Genomic DNA, 18,370 nt, shown 5'->3' on the forward strand with positions numbered 1-18,370 from the left:
ATTTTAGCAAAAGAAAATTGGTACTGATTTGGTATGATTACAATTACAATATTGCAGTATAAATGGCACACCATGCAGCACCAATGCCTTAGGAAACCACGTAATAAAGGTAATTCTGAATATATTACGTGATATAACTGATCACATTTCAACAATACCAACTCATTTTAAAACAGGAATTGAATTACACAAGTTAGACATTAAGAAATATAGGTGGAACATATTTACTGTAATTATCTTTGGCGTGGCGATATTACGCAGGGGGAATTATTATAAGAAGGAATTACCACAGTTTGATTGATTATTTAGCAAAATGTAAAAAAAATAAATAAAATAATAAATTAAAAAAAAAGACACTGTGTATCCAATATCACCAAACTCAAGTTTTGGAGGTCTGCCTGCAGATTTAAAGGCAAAATACAGATCTGACATGTCTAACATATGACAATATTTAACAATGAGTGAGAAATAGAACTGTCAAGTTTAGCTAGCGATCTAAGAATAAGCAGACATATTCCTATATGTCGAAATTGGTTCCGATAGTATTCCCGGGTGCTTAGGGAAAACCATCGCATAAACAGCAGCTGCATTTTATTGAAGGAGAGACACCCAGGGAATAGTGTTTGGGCATTTTCAGGGAACTGGGGGAACGAAGGAAAATAGGAAGCAAGGGGTAAAAAGTAAAAGGAAATAGAGGAAAGAAAGAGAAGCAAGAACATTATATATAACAAAAATCAATGGCAGTTATTGGATTAAAAGGTTTTATTTTATTGTTTGTGATTAATATTGTTCTGCTAATGACTGTTTATATATAAATAGGATATTGTGGATGAAGACGCTATGTACTAAGATTAATACATTTCACTGTCAGCTAAGAAAATTGGAGTTATCTACATGGAATATTTTATATGAGGAACACCACTGATCCATTTTTTTTAAAAAAGGAAGAGAGGTCTAGGGATAATAAGTTCCGTCGCTAAAAATACACATTCGATTTAGCAATATCATATCTCTTGGACCGGAATGCCGACGTTGTGCATTAAAAGGCACCAGTAAAAACACAAGAAGACGAGAGCAAAAATATTTTCTATGTTCTGTTTGGATTATTTTTAGTCTTATGATAAGGATAAATGTACGATTGTAATTCCCATGTATGACCCCAATATATTTTTATATATTTTTAGCCCAACAAATACGAATGTTGAATCTGAAAATGCATATTACCCAAATTTACAAAACCTGACGTGCCAGTGGGCATCGGGACTAGCTACTAGCCCAATTATACACAATCGTTATAGCCCTAGGGGCCACGAGTCGGTTACAATAACATTTCTGTAAAACCTGGATAAACACTGCTGTTCACAAGAAATATTACATAAACGCATTGATAAAAAGTTCAGCCCTTTTCCCTGAGCACTTGCCGTTAGCATTTGGTATGCTTTTACCTTGTAAAGAGGAATAAATATATTCTTCACAAGCAACTGAGCAATCCATTATATGCCTTCTCCCCCAGACATACGTTTATGAATATTTTACTGGTATGTGGTGATTAAGTACAGAAATCCATACAGTGCGACACAAGGCAATTATCCAGCAGCCTCAACGTGTTAAAAAGAAAGGCGAAAAAATGGCTTATGGGTGCACTGAACATCATGTCAGAGTCTGTTAACGTGTTTCATTACCAAGACAGCTTCTGAACTACATCCTCGAAACCGTGACCCAGCTCAGCAGAATTTTCTGCATTCTTCACAACAAACTTCATTTTAAGCTACTTTGTAAACAATACAAAGAACGCCTCTTCAACGTATCATTAAATGTTTTGAAAACAAAAACAGTTATTTTCTTAAATCTCAAAAAAAAGATTTCAGACTTGGAGATTGGGGACGGCCTGAACATATATGAATAGCCAAGATATTGACAATATCACATATGGCCCCGAATTGTAGAAATAAGATGTTTAGCACTTAAAGCCCATTGATGGAAATTGATGTCCCGTTCCTGAGTAAAACTTTAAAAAAAAAAAAATGATTTTTTTTTTTTTTTTTATAAGATCTGTATGACATTTCCACTTTCAAATAACTTCAAAATGCTTGCATACAGGTAAATCTAAAAAGGAAGCCCACATTTTGTTCCTGGTTGTTATAAATAATGCAATGGCAGATTGATTTTGTTTTAATCATAAAGAACATGTACTAGAAATATTATACTAACAAGAAAGATAATACGAAAAGCTTACTCGGAATGCTGCAGCAGCGTTTATTAACCAGCTCGCTAACAATGAAGAAGATTACCTTCTTCTGAAATAAAAGCAGAGCAATTTTAATGGAAATAAAGACAAACTGATTTTTTTTCTTTTTTTTAGTAATATGTAAAACAAAAAACATAATAATCTGAATAAAAACAGAATAGCAGTGATCACTGCCTGAAATTAGCATATTTTTACAGGATTTAAGAGAAAGGGAAGCAAATATTGGACTATTAGACTGTCCTTTCTGGACATTTTTTACAAATACATGGCGTTTCCATAATCTGATTCAACAGGGCAAGAGCTCCCCCTTGTGTCAATAAAGGACAATGCTTTTTGCCTTTTTTTCCCCACCACTATTTGTCAATAATATAATTATAGAAAGAATAGAAATAAAATGGAATATTTAGTCTTCCATATTTACCATGATCCACTCACAAAGTTATCACTAAATCCTTAATGCTAAAAATTTCAGTGGTGCCTCCTTGATACAGCATTCCTAGCTGTTGCAATAAACATGTGTATGGATGTGCCACAAAGGGCCATTTAGATAATAAAAGGTGAAAAAAACAAGAAAACTGTTGGTGGCTTTAAAAAGTGTTAATTGCTGAAAACTGTGTTAATTGGTGAAAATTACCACTGTAATTAGGTTACTATTATTCATATATTGCCATTTTTTGTAGGCACTAGGGAGATCCTCTGATCTTCCCTAACTGGCCCACTAAGGGGTAAAATCAGCGAAGATCTGTCGCAACACAGACCTCCACCGCAGCCCCCAAGTAGCCTTCTCCCCACGCAAGGTGTCTATCTGAGTAAGACAACTGTGAATACAAGCAAGTTAGTGAGAGCAAGTAGATCGATCCCATAATTATAACGAATATACTGGATGGTGGCTTGGTGAGTAGCATAGTAAAGCAGGGCTGCATGGTGGGCTTATGCCAGGCCACACAATTACATACTGCTAGCCTATTACAAGAAAACATCACATAAGAATTTGTTCTTCCATAGACATACTGGAAGAAACTGAGAACACCCACTGGTGAGAAGCAGACCTGGCCACATAGTCTGTTACTTTATATTTCCCCCAATAGATTTATATAGTGCTAAAGCTAAGAAACTACATATACTGAATATTAGTTAATGCAGGGAGATGGACTGGAAAATCACTGAGTGATCATGTTGTGAGTTAGACTACTTTCACTCTTACAATACATTTGGTGGGGTGGTGCGTGAGGAACTCTAGTTGGATGCCATTGATGCGATTGCAAGATACACCGGTGATTACCCGAATCACTGGCCTGAACGGCATCATCTACCCGGCTGCAAGCCAAGAAAATAATGAGGGGTACCGGTGTGCGAGAGACTATTTATGCTATTTGGAGGAAGGGAAAGCGCTACTTTCTGCCTTTTTTGGATAAGGGCAGAATGTTTTGATAAGCTCTGCTCAAAAGCAAGTTAAGCAAACATTTATTATTTCATCGGAATGTTTAATTTAGCCGTTTCAGTTTCTATGGCAGCAATTTATCAGTGTCTGCTTTTGTGTCACATTCAATGGTAAAATTTCATATGCGTTAACATTTCTTCCTGGGAAGGGTTTGGACTTTCAACAGTACTAGGAATGGTACGTTTAGTTAGATGCAGCAGAGAAGGAAAACCGCTCCTCAAATATGTAGAATCAAGAGCCTTTCTTGATGGATACATTTGTCTGCTGCATTTTCAGCTGTCAATATACACTATATGACTAAAAGTATGTTTGGACATTTCATCCACACCCACTACTAATAGGTATATATAGTCAAGCATATAGGCAGCAATCTCCATAGACAAACATTGATAGTAGAATGGGTTGTACTGAAGACTGAGGATCTTCCCTGTCATAGGATGCCACCTGCTAAAAATGCCCTCATCCACTGCAAGCGTTATTATTGTGAAAAATTAAGCATCTAGGAGTAAATCGAGAAGTCTGATGGACAAATCTTGGTTTGGTGAATACCAGATCACTACCTAATTGAATACTTAGTGCCTACTGTAAAGTTTGGTGGAGGACGGATAATGGTTTGTGCCTCATGCTGAGTCCCTGCTGCACCGGTATTAAAGTCGGGAACCCCAGGGCATGTATTCACTGATTTGTGCACTGGGGCACATTAATGCTGAGATAGCAAATGGTCTTTACCCAAACTGTTCCCACAAAGTCCAAAATGTCATGGTATGCTGAAGCCCCTCTCGGTGTAATAGTCAGGTGTCCCAATACTTTTGTCCATGTCATATATATATATATATATATATATATATATATATATATATATATATATATATATATATATATATATATATATATTTTCTTTGTCACAAACAGAAATTCCCCTTTTCCATAAGAAATTAAATAACATTAAAAGTCACTCACACTACCAAGAATAATAAAAAAAATATATATTGATTTACAGTTCATAGAGCACAACTTAAATTTAGAGAGAAAAAAGTTCAATAAAAACGCCTGGCATTTCCTGCTGATGGCAAGGTTTTTCATGCAGGGCTTCAAAACTTGTATTGATTTTGTTATTGTGTACAGAGGGCTTTGATGCTAGAAGAAAACATTTTTTTGTGTACTGGGCTCATTAAAGTTTTGCACTGCTCACACCTCACCTTAGGGGGGCCAATTTTGTGATGGTGTACAGCTGGCAATATATAAAACAGATTTTAGTAATTCTAAAATACAGTCATCCAAAGGACTGGCACATCATTACTTCTGACATTTTTACATACAGTTAAGCCTTTTACCGTCTATTAGAAAGAGCTTCCCAATTCACTGTTAATGTCGTCAGAAACAATGTACAAGTCTCGTAGGATGACCCTTAACCAAGCTTATTTTATTGTTTTATACATATTAATAATATAATTTCTACCCAAATCATAGAAGAAATAAGAACCACACATCTCCATATTTTCAATCAACCTTCAGCTGAAAGAATAAAACGGTTTATTTATTAATTTAAACCATAAAACGTGCAAAAAAGTGAACACTTTGGTCAGCCTACGTATCATTTATTAGTACTCTGAAAGTACAGAAAAGACCAAACATAAGTACACAGTTGGGGAGGGGGCTGCTGAAATGACCCCTATGTACAGCACATATCCAGTAGATACATACTGCAAATGATATTTTAAATCACCAATTTGAGGCATTGAGGATTCTGTCAAACTTTACAGCCACATATTACTTAGACCACCACATCATAGTGATAATAGTAATGCAATCCAATAATAACAATAGATTCAGCTCCATAGGAAGCTATACAGCATTGTTAGGATTAGATAGGACTCATCATAATGGGGGAACATTAACATAGGTGCAAGTTAAGCAATGTATGGCTATATAGTGACAAACTAAGATTTATGCATTTAAAATAGCATATGCAGAATGTCACTGCTGGATGTTCATTGATGCCTCGCCTGTATGGATGGGTTCTTTAAAATGTTGATTATTGTACCTTTTTTGTATATTTTAATACCTTGCTTTGTTTCAGGAGATGGTAAATTGTCAAGTGTTCCTGGTTTTTTTTCTGGTGGACAGTGACAATAAAACACAATTTAGATATAACTGTAATCAAACACCAAGCTTGTCATAACCCACACATATAGTTTAATAATTAGCAATAAGTATTAAGAATATTCCATAGTGCACACTTTTTTGTACAAAAAGACAAAATTACTACTTTTAACGTCGTGCATGCAATACATGGAGGGGGTTTCCTTAGCTCTTTGTACAGAGAATTATTTTTGCATCTGTACTATATAAGATTTTTTGTATGAAGTTACTTACATGAATAAAACCCTTTCATTTAACAAGGTTTTATTTTTTTTACACAAATGCACTATTAACTTAATATACTTACAGCAACATATTCCAAATCATTAAACTTCAGAAACTCCTGGATCTTCTCTTTAGTCAACAAGCTGAAGCGAAACTTAAACAGGTCCATTTCTTGTTGTATAAACCAGCGTCTCAAGTCCTCTCTATAAAAACAGGTAAAACATCTGACTTACAAGGCATGTGAATTAAAACAATAATTACCCAAATATACAGTAACTTGCTTTAGAAGTTTAAAGGCCCATGTTACAAAAAGATGTAATTGTTATGTGATGTACTGCTCGTTATGTCCCGTTTACTCACCTATCAGCACTGCAGAATGTGACAGTGCCATATCTATCAATTATAATTCCATAGAAAACACTGACAGCAATGGGGGGAAATATGCATCCAGCAGTATAAGTCACGCACGATCAGGAAATATCATCCTTTCAATCCTGAGGGTCATGTACTGGGCTTCAGAGTAATTAAGGGACACAGGCACCAGGTAAGGACAGTGAATGCTAACTCGAATCTGAAGATTATTTCTTTCAAAGGGTTTGCTGAATTACTCATTAAATCTGAGCAGTGACTATTTTGTGAATGATATTAGGTAAATAGCACAAAATTACTTTGTAATGTGGAACACTTTTTTGACATATATATATATATATATATATATAAAGAATGCAAATATACCTCTGAAGGTTACCCATACATAGCTACTGGGGAAAAATGTCAAACTAAAACTCGCTGTGGGTCTGGCTGCTGAAATTCCCTGCGGGACTGATATGGGTTTCCAAAATACCAAATAACATAAAAAAATTACAAAAGGCTTCATTCGCTGGCATTCAGTGAAATGTTACACCGTAATTCAAGAAGTTAGACTGATAGATCCTTGTTACAAGCATCCCATGAAAAGAGGAGAGTTAATAATTCAAAAGGACAGAACAATACGTCAAAATACCCTGTTCTCTCCTATTTCAGTTTGGTATCTAGGTTAAGAGAAAATGTGGATTACAACTGCACATTATCAACTTGACCTTTAAAATGCAATGTAGATTTACCAATCAGTATTCGACAACCTTAAAGCCAAAATAAAGGTGTAATTTTATACTTGATGGAAACAATGTTAAAGGACAAGATTGTTGAACATCTGAAGTCACATGGATTTCAAGATCAAAAACAACATGGGTTTACCTCAGGAAGATCATGCCAAACAAATCTTACTGATTTTTTGGGGTTGAGTGACTAAAGTAATTGATCAAGGTGGTGCAGTAGACATTGCGTATCTGGATTTCAGTAAGGCCTTTGACACCTCCCCCGGGTTAGCCCCCCCATATTAATTTTTTTACAAAAAATCATGGCATTTGCTAGATCAGGTTTGATCAACTGTTTTTTTCGTTAGATCTACTCTAAAATAGGCAATATTAACAATCTTTTTCAGGGGGGGCTAACCCGTAGCCAGCCCCCCCTCAACAAAAATTTCAACAAAATGTTACTGATTATGATAGCTCTACGTTAGATCAGGTTTGATCAGACAAAATTTTTGTTAGATCTAGTCTAATTACTGAGATATTGCATATTTAATGAGGGGGGGCTGGCCCCCCCTCAACTGAAATTTGGATTTTTTTTAATGGATCTTGGTAGATATTCGTTAGATCAGGTTAGATCAACAGTTTTTTTCGTTAGATCTACCTTGCAGGAGGCGGTATTCACAATCCTATTTTGTGTGCGGGGGATGGGTACACATACGGTCTGGCCCCCCCTCAACTGAAATTTCGATTTTTTTTAATGGATCTTGGTAGATATTCGTTAGATCAGGTTAGATCAACTGTTTTTTTCGTTAGATCTACCACGCAGGAGGCGGTATTCACAATCCTATTTTGTGTGCGGGGGATGGGTATACATACGGTCTGGCCCCCCCTCAACTGAAATTTGGATTTTTTTTAATGGATTTTGGTAGATATTCGTTAGATCAGGTTAGATCAACTGTTTTTTTCGTTAGATCTATCTACTCACAATCTTCTTTTGATTTTACATATCCATGCCTGTTCATTTGCACATCAAGCCACAGGTGCATACCTCTCAACTGTCTCGATTAATGCAGTACAGTCACGATTTGGAGGCTCTGTCCCGCTGAGCTCTACCTCTGTTCCATGGAATTCGGGATTCAGAATCCTGCGGGTCCTGATCGTGTTCTCTGGTGCCTGGGTCACCAGAAAACGACTACTGGACATGCTCAGCATTGTACGCATGCGCAGTAACACTGCCAGCTTCAGTGACAGCACTAGCGCGCATGCGCGGTAACGCTGACACTCTGATCTTCACAGTTTAGGAAGAGTGATGGCAGCAATGCACATGCGCGCCAGCGTCCCAATTTGCGGAGATGTTGGGAGGTATGAGGCGATGTCATAAATAACAGACTCCACAGACACATTTAAAACACATTTTCTCCGAATTTAGGCATTTTCTTGCAGTTTGCCTAACACAACGTATAGATAACTTTCAATATTTTTTTATTCTCTGCATTCACAGTATGTGTACCCATCCCCCGCACACAAAATAGGATTGTGAATACCGCCTCCTGCGTGGTAGACCTAACGAGAAAAACTGTTGATCTAACCTGATCTAACGAATATCTACCAAGATCCATTAAAAAAAATCCAAATTTCAGTTGAGGGGGGGCCAGACCCTATGTGTACCCATCCCCCGCACACAAAATAGGATTGTGAATACCGCCTCCTGCGTGGTAGATCTAACAAAAAAAACTGTTGATCTAACGAATATCTACCAAGATCCATTAAAAAAAAAAAAATTTCAGTTGAGGGGGGCCAGACCGTATGTGTACCCATCCCCCGCACACAAAATAGGATTGTGAATACCGCCTCCTGCGTGGTAGATCTAACGAAAAAAACAGTTGATCTAACCTGATCTAACGAATATCTACAAAGATCCATTAAAAAAAATCCAAATTTCAGTTGAGGGGGGGCCAGCCCCTATGTATACCCATTACCCACACACAAAATAGGATTGTGAATACCGCCTCCTGCGTGGTAGATCTAACGAAAAAAACTGTTGATCTAACCTGATCTAACGAATATCTACCAAGATCCATACAAAAAATCCAAATTTCAGTTGAGGGGGGGCCAGACCGTATGTGTACCCATCCCCCGCACACAAAATAGGATTGTGAATACCGCCTCCTGCGTGGTAGATCTAACGAAAAAAACTGTTGATCTAACCTGATCTAACGAATATCTACCAAGATCCATTCAAAAAAATCCAAATTTCAGTTGAGGGGGGGCCAGACCGTATGTGTACCCATCCCCCGCACACAAAATAGGATTGTGAATACCGCCTCCTGCGTGGTAGATCTAACGAAAAAAACTGTTGATCTAACCTGATCTAACGAATATCTACCAAGATCCATTAAAAAAAATCCAAATTTCAGTTGAGGGGGGGCCAGCCCCCCCTCATTAAATATGCAATATCTCAGTAATTAGACTAGATCTAACAAAAATTTTGTCTGATCAAACCTGATCTAACGTAGAGCTATCATAATCAGTAACATTTTGTTGAAATTTTTGTTGAGGGGGGGCTGGCTACGGGTTAGCCCCCCTGAAAAAGATTGTTAATATTGCCTATTTTAGAGTAGATCTAACGAAAAAAACAGTTGATCAAACCTGATCTAACAAAGATCTAACAAATGCCATGATCTTTTGTAAAAAAAATTAATATGGGGGGGCTAACCCGGGGGAGGTCCTTTGACACTGTCCCACATACAAGACTTATAAATAAACTGCAATCTCTGAGTTTAGATCCCAACATTGTTGAATGGATCAGGCAGCGGCTGAGTGACAGAGGGTTGTAGTCAACGGAGTACATATGGAACAAGGTCTTGTTACCATCGGGGTACCTCAGGGATCTGTACTCAGACATGGTAAAGTATATCTTTTTTGCTGATGACACAAAGATTTCCCACAGGTTGATGTTCCTGGAGGGATAAGCCAAATGGCAAATGATCTAGGTAAACTGGAAAATGGCTGTGGCAACTGGCATTTAATGTGGACAAATGCAAGATAATGCACCAAGGGTATAAAAACTCAAGGGCAGAGTATTGAATATTTGATATAGTCCTAACCTCAACATCTAAAGAAAGGAATTTAAAGGTAATCATTTCAGAGGGAAGAGTATTGTGTACAGTACTGGAGACCGTATCTCCAGAAGGATATAGATATGTTGGAGAAAGTGCAGAGAAGGGCTACTAAAATGGTTCATGGACTACAGAATAAAATTTACCAGGACAGGTTAAAGGATCTTAACATGTATAGCTTGGCAAAAAAGATGTGGCAGGGGGCATATGATAGAAACATTTAAAGACTTAAAGGGAATCAATACAATAAAGGAAAAGAGTATATGCTAAAGAAGATAAACTACCACAACAAAAAGACTTAAATTAGAGAGGCAAAGGTTTAAAAGGAATGTCAGGGAATATTACTTTACTGCGAGGGTAGTGGATGCATGGAGTAGCATGGGAAAGGCATAAGGCTATCCTAGATATAATGTAAAGCCAGGGGCTATGGAAAGTATTCAAAAATTGGGAAGACTAGATGGGCCGAATGGTTCTTATCTTCTGACACATTCTCTGTTACACTAATGGTGAAAAAGAAGAGTAAATATTTTGCGATGGAAGACTAGAAAACTATACCAGGACCCCTGTATTGAATACTCCATAGCACACTTTGCTAATAACCAATAAATAAAGTATACTATACTTACGACTGGCAATATGCAAGACGGAGGATAAAATGAGAGATATGATCTTTCCGCCGCTGATCATACACATCATCGTTGATCTCATCTTGTAACGGCTAAAAAAAAAAAAAAAAAAAAAAAACATACAAAATCTTAAACGGCAGGAACTGTCACCCTTTAGTCACCTATCATAAACTTTTAAACATGTATTCAAGAAACATCCCACACACTGGCTAGGGTGCCAACTTGAACCATTACTAAGATATTCACCCCTTCAGTAAACTTATTCAATAGATGCCCCCGTACATCTGCGTAGATTACCCATGCAGCCCATGTAAGTTGCAATATATAAGTTTAATATATAGGCATTTAAGAAGAGGTTAAATGCCATACTAATCTTAGATTAAAACAATGTACACCGAGACATAACATTCTTTTTTGTACCCTTAGTTCAACTTCTTTCGGAGGGTGATGGGAGCTGCAGACCTCACAAGCACATGAACCCATTTTTTTGGCTTACAAAAAAACATTTAATATAAAAAGTGGGCGTTTTTAGGTGGAATGAAGCACCGCTGACTGATCGGAGTATGTTAGTAAGGATCAGATTTTATGTTACTGCATTTAAGACGGCTGATCTCACAATAGATAATCCAGCAGCATGCTGTCACTTTATTAATAAAAAAAAGCGCAAAGGTGACAATTGTACTAAGCAGTATATATATATATATATATATATATATATATATATAATTTACATTCTAATTTCACTTCTAGAGAATCTGCCTTCTTTAACTGAAGGTTTATTGTTATTATTTGTTTTATATAGAACCGTCAAATTCCGTAGCGCTGTACAATGTGTACATAACGGCAGAAAGTTTTTATATATACACACACATAATGTCATCACGTATGCTTAAACAAAACAATCTTGTAACTTCAGCAACTGTGCAGCTTCCCTCTAATGTCACTAAGGAGTAGAGATGACATCTAATCATTGCATTTTTTTATTTTTATTTTTTTTTAGACAATTGGTGCTATAATAGCAAGATTATACTATTATGAGACAAATTTCAGGCCCTGCTTTTCTAATTACTGAAGCTGTAAAAAATCCCCTCACGTGGATAGTTTCTCTTAGTTTTTCACGTTTCAGAGATTTACAAAGGCCGAGTGAGATTATTTTTGTTAAAGATCAGCGGCTAAAACCCAAAATAGAATGTGCTCTGTCATTTATTCAGCAGTTCTAATGCTGTGCTCCGGTGCACTTGCATTAAAATCATTCAGAGGTCCCAACCGCAAAACAAATTTCAAACTCTCACAAAGTACATTTGGGGTCTTGAAATATTTAGAAAGCTAGAGGTAGCAAGCTAACTATATTCACTTTTTATTGATTGATATGTAAAAATCACCTGAATACTGGGGAACTGAAACAAAGTAGGGACACAAAGTAACACACAGATATATATATATATATATACACACACACACACTCACTGGCCACTTTATCAGGTACACCTTGCCTTCATTCTTCGTGGCATACTTTCTACAAGGTGCTGGAAACATTCCTCAGAGATTTTGGTCCATATGGACATGATGGCATCACACAGTTGCTGCAGATTTGACTGCTGCACATACATGAGTTTCCTGTTCTTAGCTGACAGGAGTGGCACCCGGTGTGGTATTTTGCTGCTGTAGCCCTTCTGCTTCAAGGTTCCACTTTTGTGCTCTCAGGGATGGTATTCTGCATACCTTGGTTGTAACGAGTGGTTATTTGAGTTACTGTTGCCTTTCTGTCATCTCGAACCAGTCTGCCCATTCTCCTCTGACATCAACAAGGCATTTTCGTCTACACAACTGCCACTCACTGGATATTTTCTCTTTTTCGGACTATTCTCTGTAAACCCTAAAGATGGTTGTGCGTGAAAATTCTAGTAGATCAGAAGTTTCTGAAATACTCAGACCAACCCGTCTGCCACGTTCAAAGTCACTTAAATCCCCTTTCTTTCCCATTCTGATGCTCGGTTTGAATTTCGGCAAGTTGTCTTGACCACGTCTACATGCCTAAATGCATTGAGTTGCTGCCATGTGATTGGCTGATTAGCCATTTGTGATAAGCAATTGAACAGGTGTGTGTATATTATATATTATTATTATACTTTATTTATAAAGTGCCAAACAGATTCCACAGCGCTGTACAAAGATGAAAATGTTATATATATATATTTGAATTGTTAGAAAACTATATATGCATATATGGACATATATTAGACAGGTTTACTTACTCTGTAAGGAAACTTGAGTTTTCTAAGTTCACTCTCCAGCCTGCAATTGTACTCGGTACTGCACTTGACAAAGCTCACACCAAGATTCTCTATCATCTTCAGAACTACAGAGAGGATAGAATAATGGCATATATTGCCACAGTAAACGTAATGTATCATTCCATTTGGTTTGTTAAGCCCAATATAAACAGATTTGTATATAAAGAATCAGACTAACCACTTGTTTGTCAAATATTTGATTAAAAATCTGACCATTGTTTCAGGGACCCTGCAGTGTCACGAGCAGGTATATGACAGTTGGACTGCCCCTTTACACCATGACTTGAGGGAAAAGATCTTCATTTTAGATTATTTATGGCAAAATAGATTCTTGCCACATTAAGAATGTCCACCTGCCCAAAAAGTATTAGGTTCCCTCAAGCAAGCAAAGTAATGGGATAAACATGTCCATATACAGCAGTTTGGGAGGACTGCAGTTATATGCTAAAGCACTGCAATAGCTAGAAGAAGGGGGGGGGAGTGAAAGGGATTCTTGCCCACACTTGTATCTCAATCAAAGACCAAATGCTGAACTAGAAGAATCATCAATGGTGGCCTATGCTTGATCCGGACATAAGACACTTAAACATTGATCAGGAATACAGATTCCATGCCAGGTTGCTAAAACAATAATTATTCTAATATACAATATATTCCTGGAATATTTAAATATTTTGGCTTCAAGAAGGCCCATGGTATATGTGGTACTAATATAGTTATCTTATTTCATGGCAGCGCCAGGTAATCTTTAACATGTATGATTTATGAAAACTTCCTGATGTCACTTCAGCAACGAAATAAATATTGCTACGTGCTGAATGAGACTAACAAAATCAAACTAGAAAAACCGAACCAAGCACAAAATCGGTTAAATAAGATTCTAAGCTCCGTTAAAAAAAGAATATTTAATTAAGGAAAAAAGAAAACTTACGTTTAAGTCTTTCGATGGCAAATGTTTCAAACTCAATGAGAGATATATTTTCGGTTGGCGGATTCTGGTAAAACTGTAAATTGTAGGGATACTGTTCACCCTTTCGATCGCCAGTTAGCCGGGTGGTATGCCGAAGATTCCTAGTCCTTGTGAACTGCATTGTCTACTCCAAAGAATCCGCAGTCTGCCTGAAAGTGTAATAGAATGCATATAATAGCCGGGCTCATGCCTCAACACTTATATGAGGGCGCAGGTAACTCCGCTTCGCCCCCATACAATATATCCATCAGAGAAACAAGATCGCACACGTCTTCAGAAGAAACGATCATTTATTCAAGCATAAAGCAGGCGAAATTTAGACCTCACGTTCTTGATAAATTAATAGATCCCCCCCCCACTGGCAGCATTCCCTGAGGCAGTGCAGGAGCTGACCGGCAGCAAATATATCACGTGCGGGGAGTTATGTTGTGAAAAACACATCTCCTGCACAGCAGCTAACTGCAGAGGCGAGGAAAGGGCCAAATGTATACGAGGAGATCTCAAACTGACATCGCGAAAATGTATAGTGACCTCCCAGCTATCATATACAGTAAAGTCCATACATGATGGCTGGGGTGTCCCTTCAATAAGCTATTTAAGCTATGTTCTTTGTCCTTAACCTTGCCCCGTGCAAGAATCTACATGGCATAAAACCAGGGAAAAGCACCTGTATGACAGTGGGTCGCACTGTATAATCAGTAAATGTACAGATGTACATGCATTCAAATCTCTGCAATGTGATAAAGAAATACATTTCCTGTTCTTATGACTCAAACATGCAGAGAAGATGATTTAGGACATCTCTTGTTGACAGTTTGATACATTCTGTCAGCATTCGTATCATTAATATGACTGCAGTCCATCCGACAAGCAGAGTTCTCGAAGAATGAATGCAGTATTTATTAAATACTGCATTACTAGCCATCACCACTTCTAAAAGGAGGGTATATATAACTTTATACACCGGACTGAAGAACTAACCGAGTATATGCACATATGAGCATGCTGTAAGAAGGTGACAGCCTCACACAAAAGAGTAACATTTCGTAAAAAAAAGAACCATACAGTACCTTATGTTGTCAAGAACTCGCGCCGTCAAATTCAACGCGGGAAAACTGAGAAAAACAAGTAAGACCAAAGCAACCTATCAAACAAGCACATCAATCGGATAGAGCAAGGGGACTGAGTCTCTATCGACAATCGTGTATTTGGCCTGAAAAGGTCTCTAACGTAGCAAATCTAGCGCGACGTTACTTCAACTATTCTTAGAGTGCTAAGTACTAGAGAAGGCTTTTCATTGATTGCTTTCTTTGACTATGCCATACTCGTACCTATCTATACAAGTGACGCTGTGATAAATTATTGTTGAGTCTCTTGCGTGTACATTTTAAACCCTCACATCTGTCAGCGCCTGAAACAAGAAGGATACCGGGGAAGCAGTTTCCAACTTTGTGTTTAATGAGAGCTGTTGCGAAAATGTATTACAAAAAAGGCAGTATTACGCATTTTCTATTGAAGACTCATTTACCCTCTTTCCCCTTCTCTTACCTTTCTCCCTCTCCATTTTAATTCTCAAGTACTGTGGTGGGATTGCAAAGTTGTTTCTCCAGTCATCCCTCATGGTAGTACTGAAGAAACAATACCGTCCAAACCAACAGATAAGCCAAATTACAACAGCAGCTTTCACCCAAAACATACTTAAAATTCTATTATCTACAGCCAAGTGATAAGGTATTATCACACTTGGTCTGACAGGAAAGACAAGGCCAAACACTGCAAATATCTCAGACAGGACGGTATTGGCCAAAGATACAATGCAAAACACAGGGCTGTAGGAAGGGTGAGGCGAGAGGCGCACGCCTCGGGCACAGCTGCAAGGGGGCACACAGCTGCCCGATCAGCAGCTGCAGCCTCCAAGACTGGTTGGGGAGATCAGAGATCTCTCTAACCAGCTCAACAGGGCACCATGAAGCCCCTAAAAAAACAGTACCGTATCTATAGGGGAGGGGGCGAGCAAAGAGGCCACAGTACCACAACCACATACAGGCCTAAACCATAAACCAAACGCTATATTCACCTGTTGATTATCCAGCATGGTTTATTTTATCATCTATACGTATACATATGCAAAACAGGCCAGACCCTAAGACAGCCGATTAACTCATACAGGTGTAATGTGAACAAGAAAAGGACAGACACATCTGTGGGAGAACATTACTGTCAAAATGGCTTAAACCGTGATAATGAGCCATTATGCATATATTTAATATTAATAGGATTCAGTTTAAGTCAACAAGAGACTATGTGCCAAATGTTTCAACTCACACAGCCAGTCATTCTTATCATAGATTTGCCATACTTTTTCTCCAAACCTGATGCACCAAAGAGTGAGATACAGATTTAGAAGAAGTATGTGTGAATTAAAATGCTCATTTTCTAAACCTAATCTAAAAGTGATGATGATGACACTCTTGGGTGATGATGCTTTTCTCCCTTAATTTCAGTGTTTCTTCCATTTCAATCCATTGACTTGTTTGGTTGTCCATGTAGAAAGAATACAGTATAAATTGTAAAAAATAGTGTTTGATGCCTTAGCATCTTTTACATTTTTGTGCATTAAATAAACATTTTCACAATATTTTTACACCAGGATTTATAATAAATTCCCATGATGCAATCAAATAATGCTGTATATTTTAAAAATTGCTCAAGAAGAGTCAAGTCAAGTATTAATCAAATTAGTAGAATCTCTAATTTGAATAAGAGAATGCTGGATTTCAGTTACACGGTTAACGATTGACAACATTCCACCCAGTGGTATTGCACTCTATAGGATTTTCTATAACTAATGTATAATAGCATACGGGTTTATTTCCACCTGGAATTGGTTGAAATAAGACACTCCTTCGCATCTAAGTAGATAACTCTGTTTTTTTAATTTGAGAACATTTTTATTTGATTTTGTGTATAGATCATAATTTTAAATGGGTTCCAGAATTTTAAATGGTTTCAAAATTTTGAATATAGCCAGACATATCGGAACGAGATATGTCTACTTTGCGATGTACAGCGTGAAATAGTCCTTGAAGAAAATCCTCACAGTGCGTATATTTTTTATACTCAGATATTATTTTATGAAGGGCATTAAGATTTTTGCAACCATGTATTTGCCAGCAATTATAGATCAATTACCAGGAAAAGATCGTCATCCTTGTGTATCTATGAGCTTTTTGTGTTAACGCTTTTTAAGTTTAATGTTTAAAGTTTAATGTACAATATATTTACAGCATCCTTTAAATTTACATACATACTTTACATAAATTTGAACTTTCTTTTTTGATTTGGGATTTGCCGTTCCTCTAAATCCACCTGTAACTGTATTGGCTTGAGTCATCACTTTCCCTTCCTTCAGGTGGATTTACCAATAAAATGTCTTCATATGTAACTTTGTGTTTGTGTGCATCATGTGGGACATGGTGTTTCATGGTGTTTCCTTATTGTTGGCTTTCTCGCTGACTGCACTTTTGTTATTATTTTTATCAGGCAGAGTGCATTATCAGGATCTAGCACATCCATAATAGGCCATAGTTTGTTCTCATCACTGGCACCATTTTTGTAGCTTCTGACACTTCTAATACCTTGGAGGCCGATTCAGATGGACTATGGGTCTTTTTGTTAAGGATAATCTTATTATCACTCATCACGACTCTCACAGTGAACATAAGGTAGAGTAGTATCATTGGGCTGTTGACAAATATAAAACAATGGATTACTTGTGATTGATCATGCTAAAGAGCTTCATTTGTACCCTCTATATTACTGTATCTTTGATGTGGCGTCTATTCATCATGTGACGTCTATTCATTTTTTCTTAAAAATGTCAAGAAGGAATCTGAACAGCTTTTTTCCAGCACAAGGCATCTTCACAATGCCACCCCAAGAACCAGAACCTCCAAATCTCATTTATGCCATCAAAATCCTGATATTTTATACAACCCCGGTAAATTCCTCCAGTACAAATGTTGTCTATGAAAATAATGTTCCAACAGATTTTTTGTAATTTCTATCAGTTTACATTCTTGTTGTATGAGCTTCTGCCGTAGCCCCCACCATAGCAGGTTGAAAGGTAAACTTTCAAATATACTTTTGACTAGTCTCGATTAAAAAAATTGGTTGTTTCTTCAACTTCAAGCCCTTATAATTCAAACTTAAACTGCACTAAATTGGTAAAC

At 37.3% G+C, this 18,370-nt stretch overlaps 1 protein-coding gene across 2 annotated transcripts in view; it reads right to left on the reverse strand.

The window, feature by feature from the left end:
- The window catches only part of PRIM2 (DNA primase subunit 2), a 67,587-nt gene extending 52,261 nt beyond the window's left edge, over positions 1 to 15,326 (reverse strand). The window contains exons 1-5 of one of the 2 annotated variants that reach the window (XM_053458855.1): positions 15,209 to 15,326; positions 14,100 to 14,287; positions 13,130 to 13,233; positions 10,875 to 10,966; positions 6,139 to 6,259 (exon numbers count right to left, since the gene is read on the reverse strand). In XM_053458855.1, the coding sequence (XP_053314830.1) occupies positions 6,139 to 6,259; positions 10,875 to 10,966; positions 13,130 to 13,233; positions 14,100 to 14,259 (477 nt within the window). In that variant the 5' untranslated portion in view covers positions 14,260 to 14,287; positions 15,209 to 15,326. The other variant, XM_053458856.1, reaches the window with a different exon arrangement.
- Positions 15,327 to 18,370: the final 3,044 nt, after the last annotated feature.

Source organism: Spea bombifrons, chromosome 3 (genome assembly GCF_027358695.1).
Source record: "Spea bombifrons isolate aSpeBom1 chromosome 3, aSpeBom1.2.pri, whole genome shotgun sequence".
NCBI lineage: Eukaryota > Metazoa > Chordata > Amphibia > Anura > Pelobatidae > Spea > Spea bombifrons.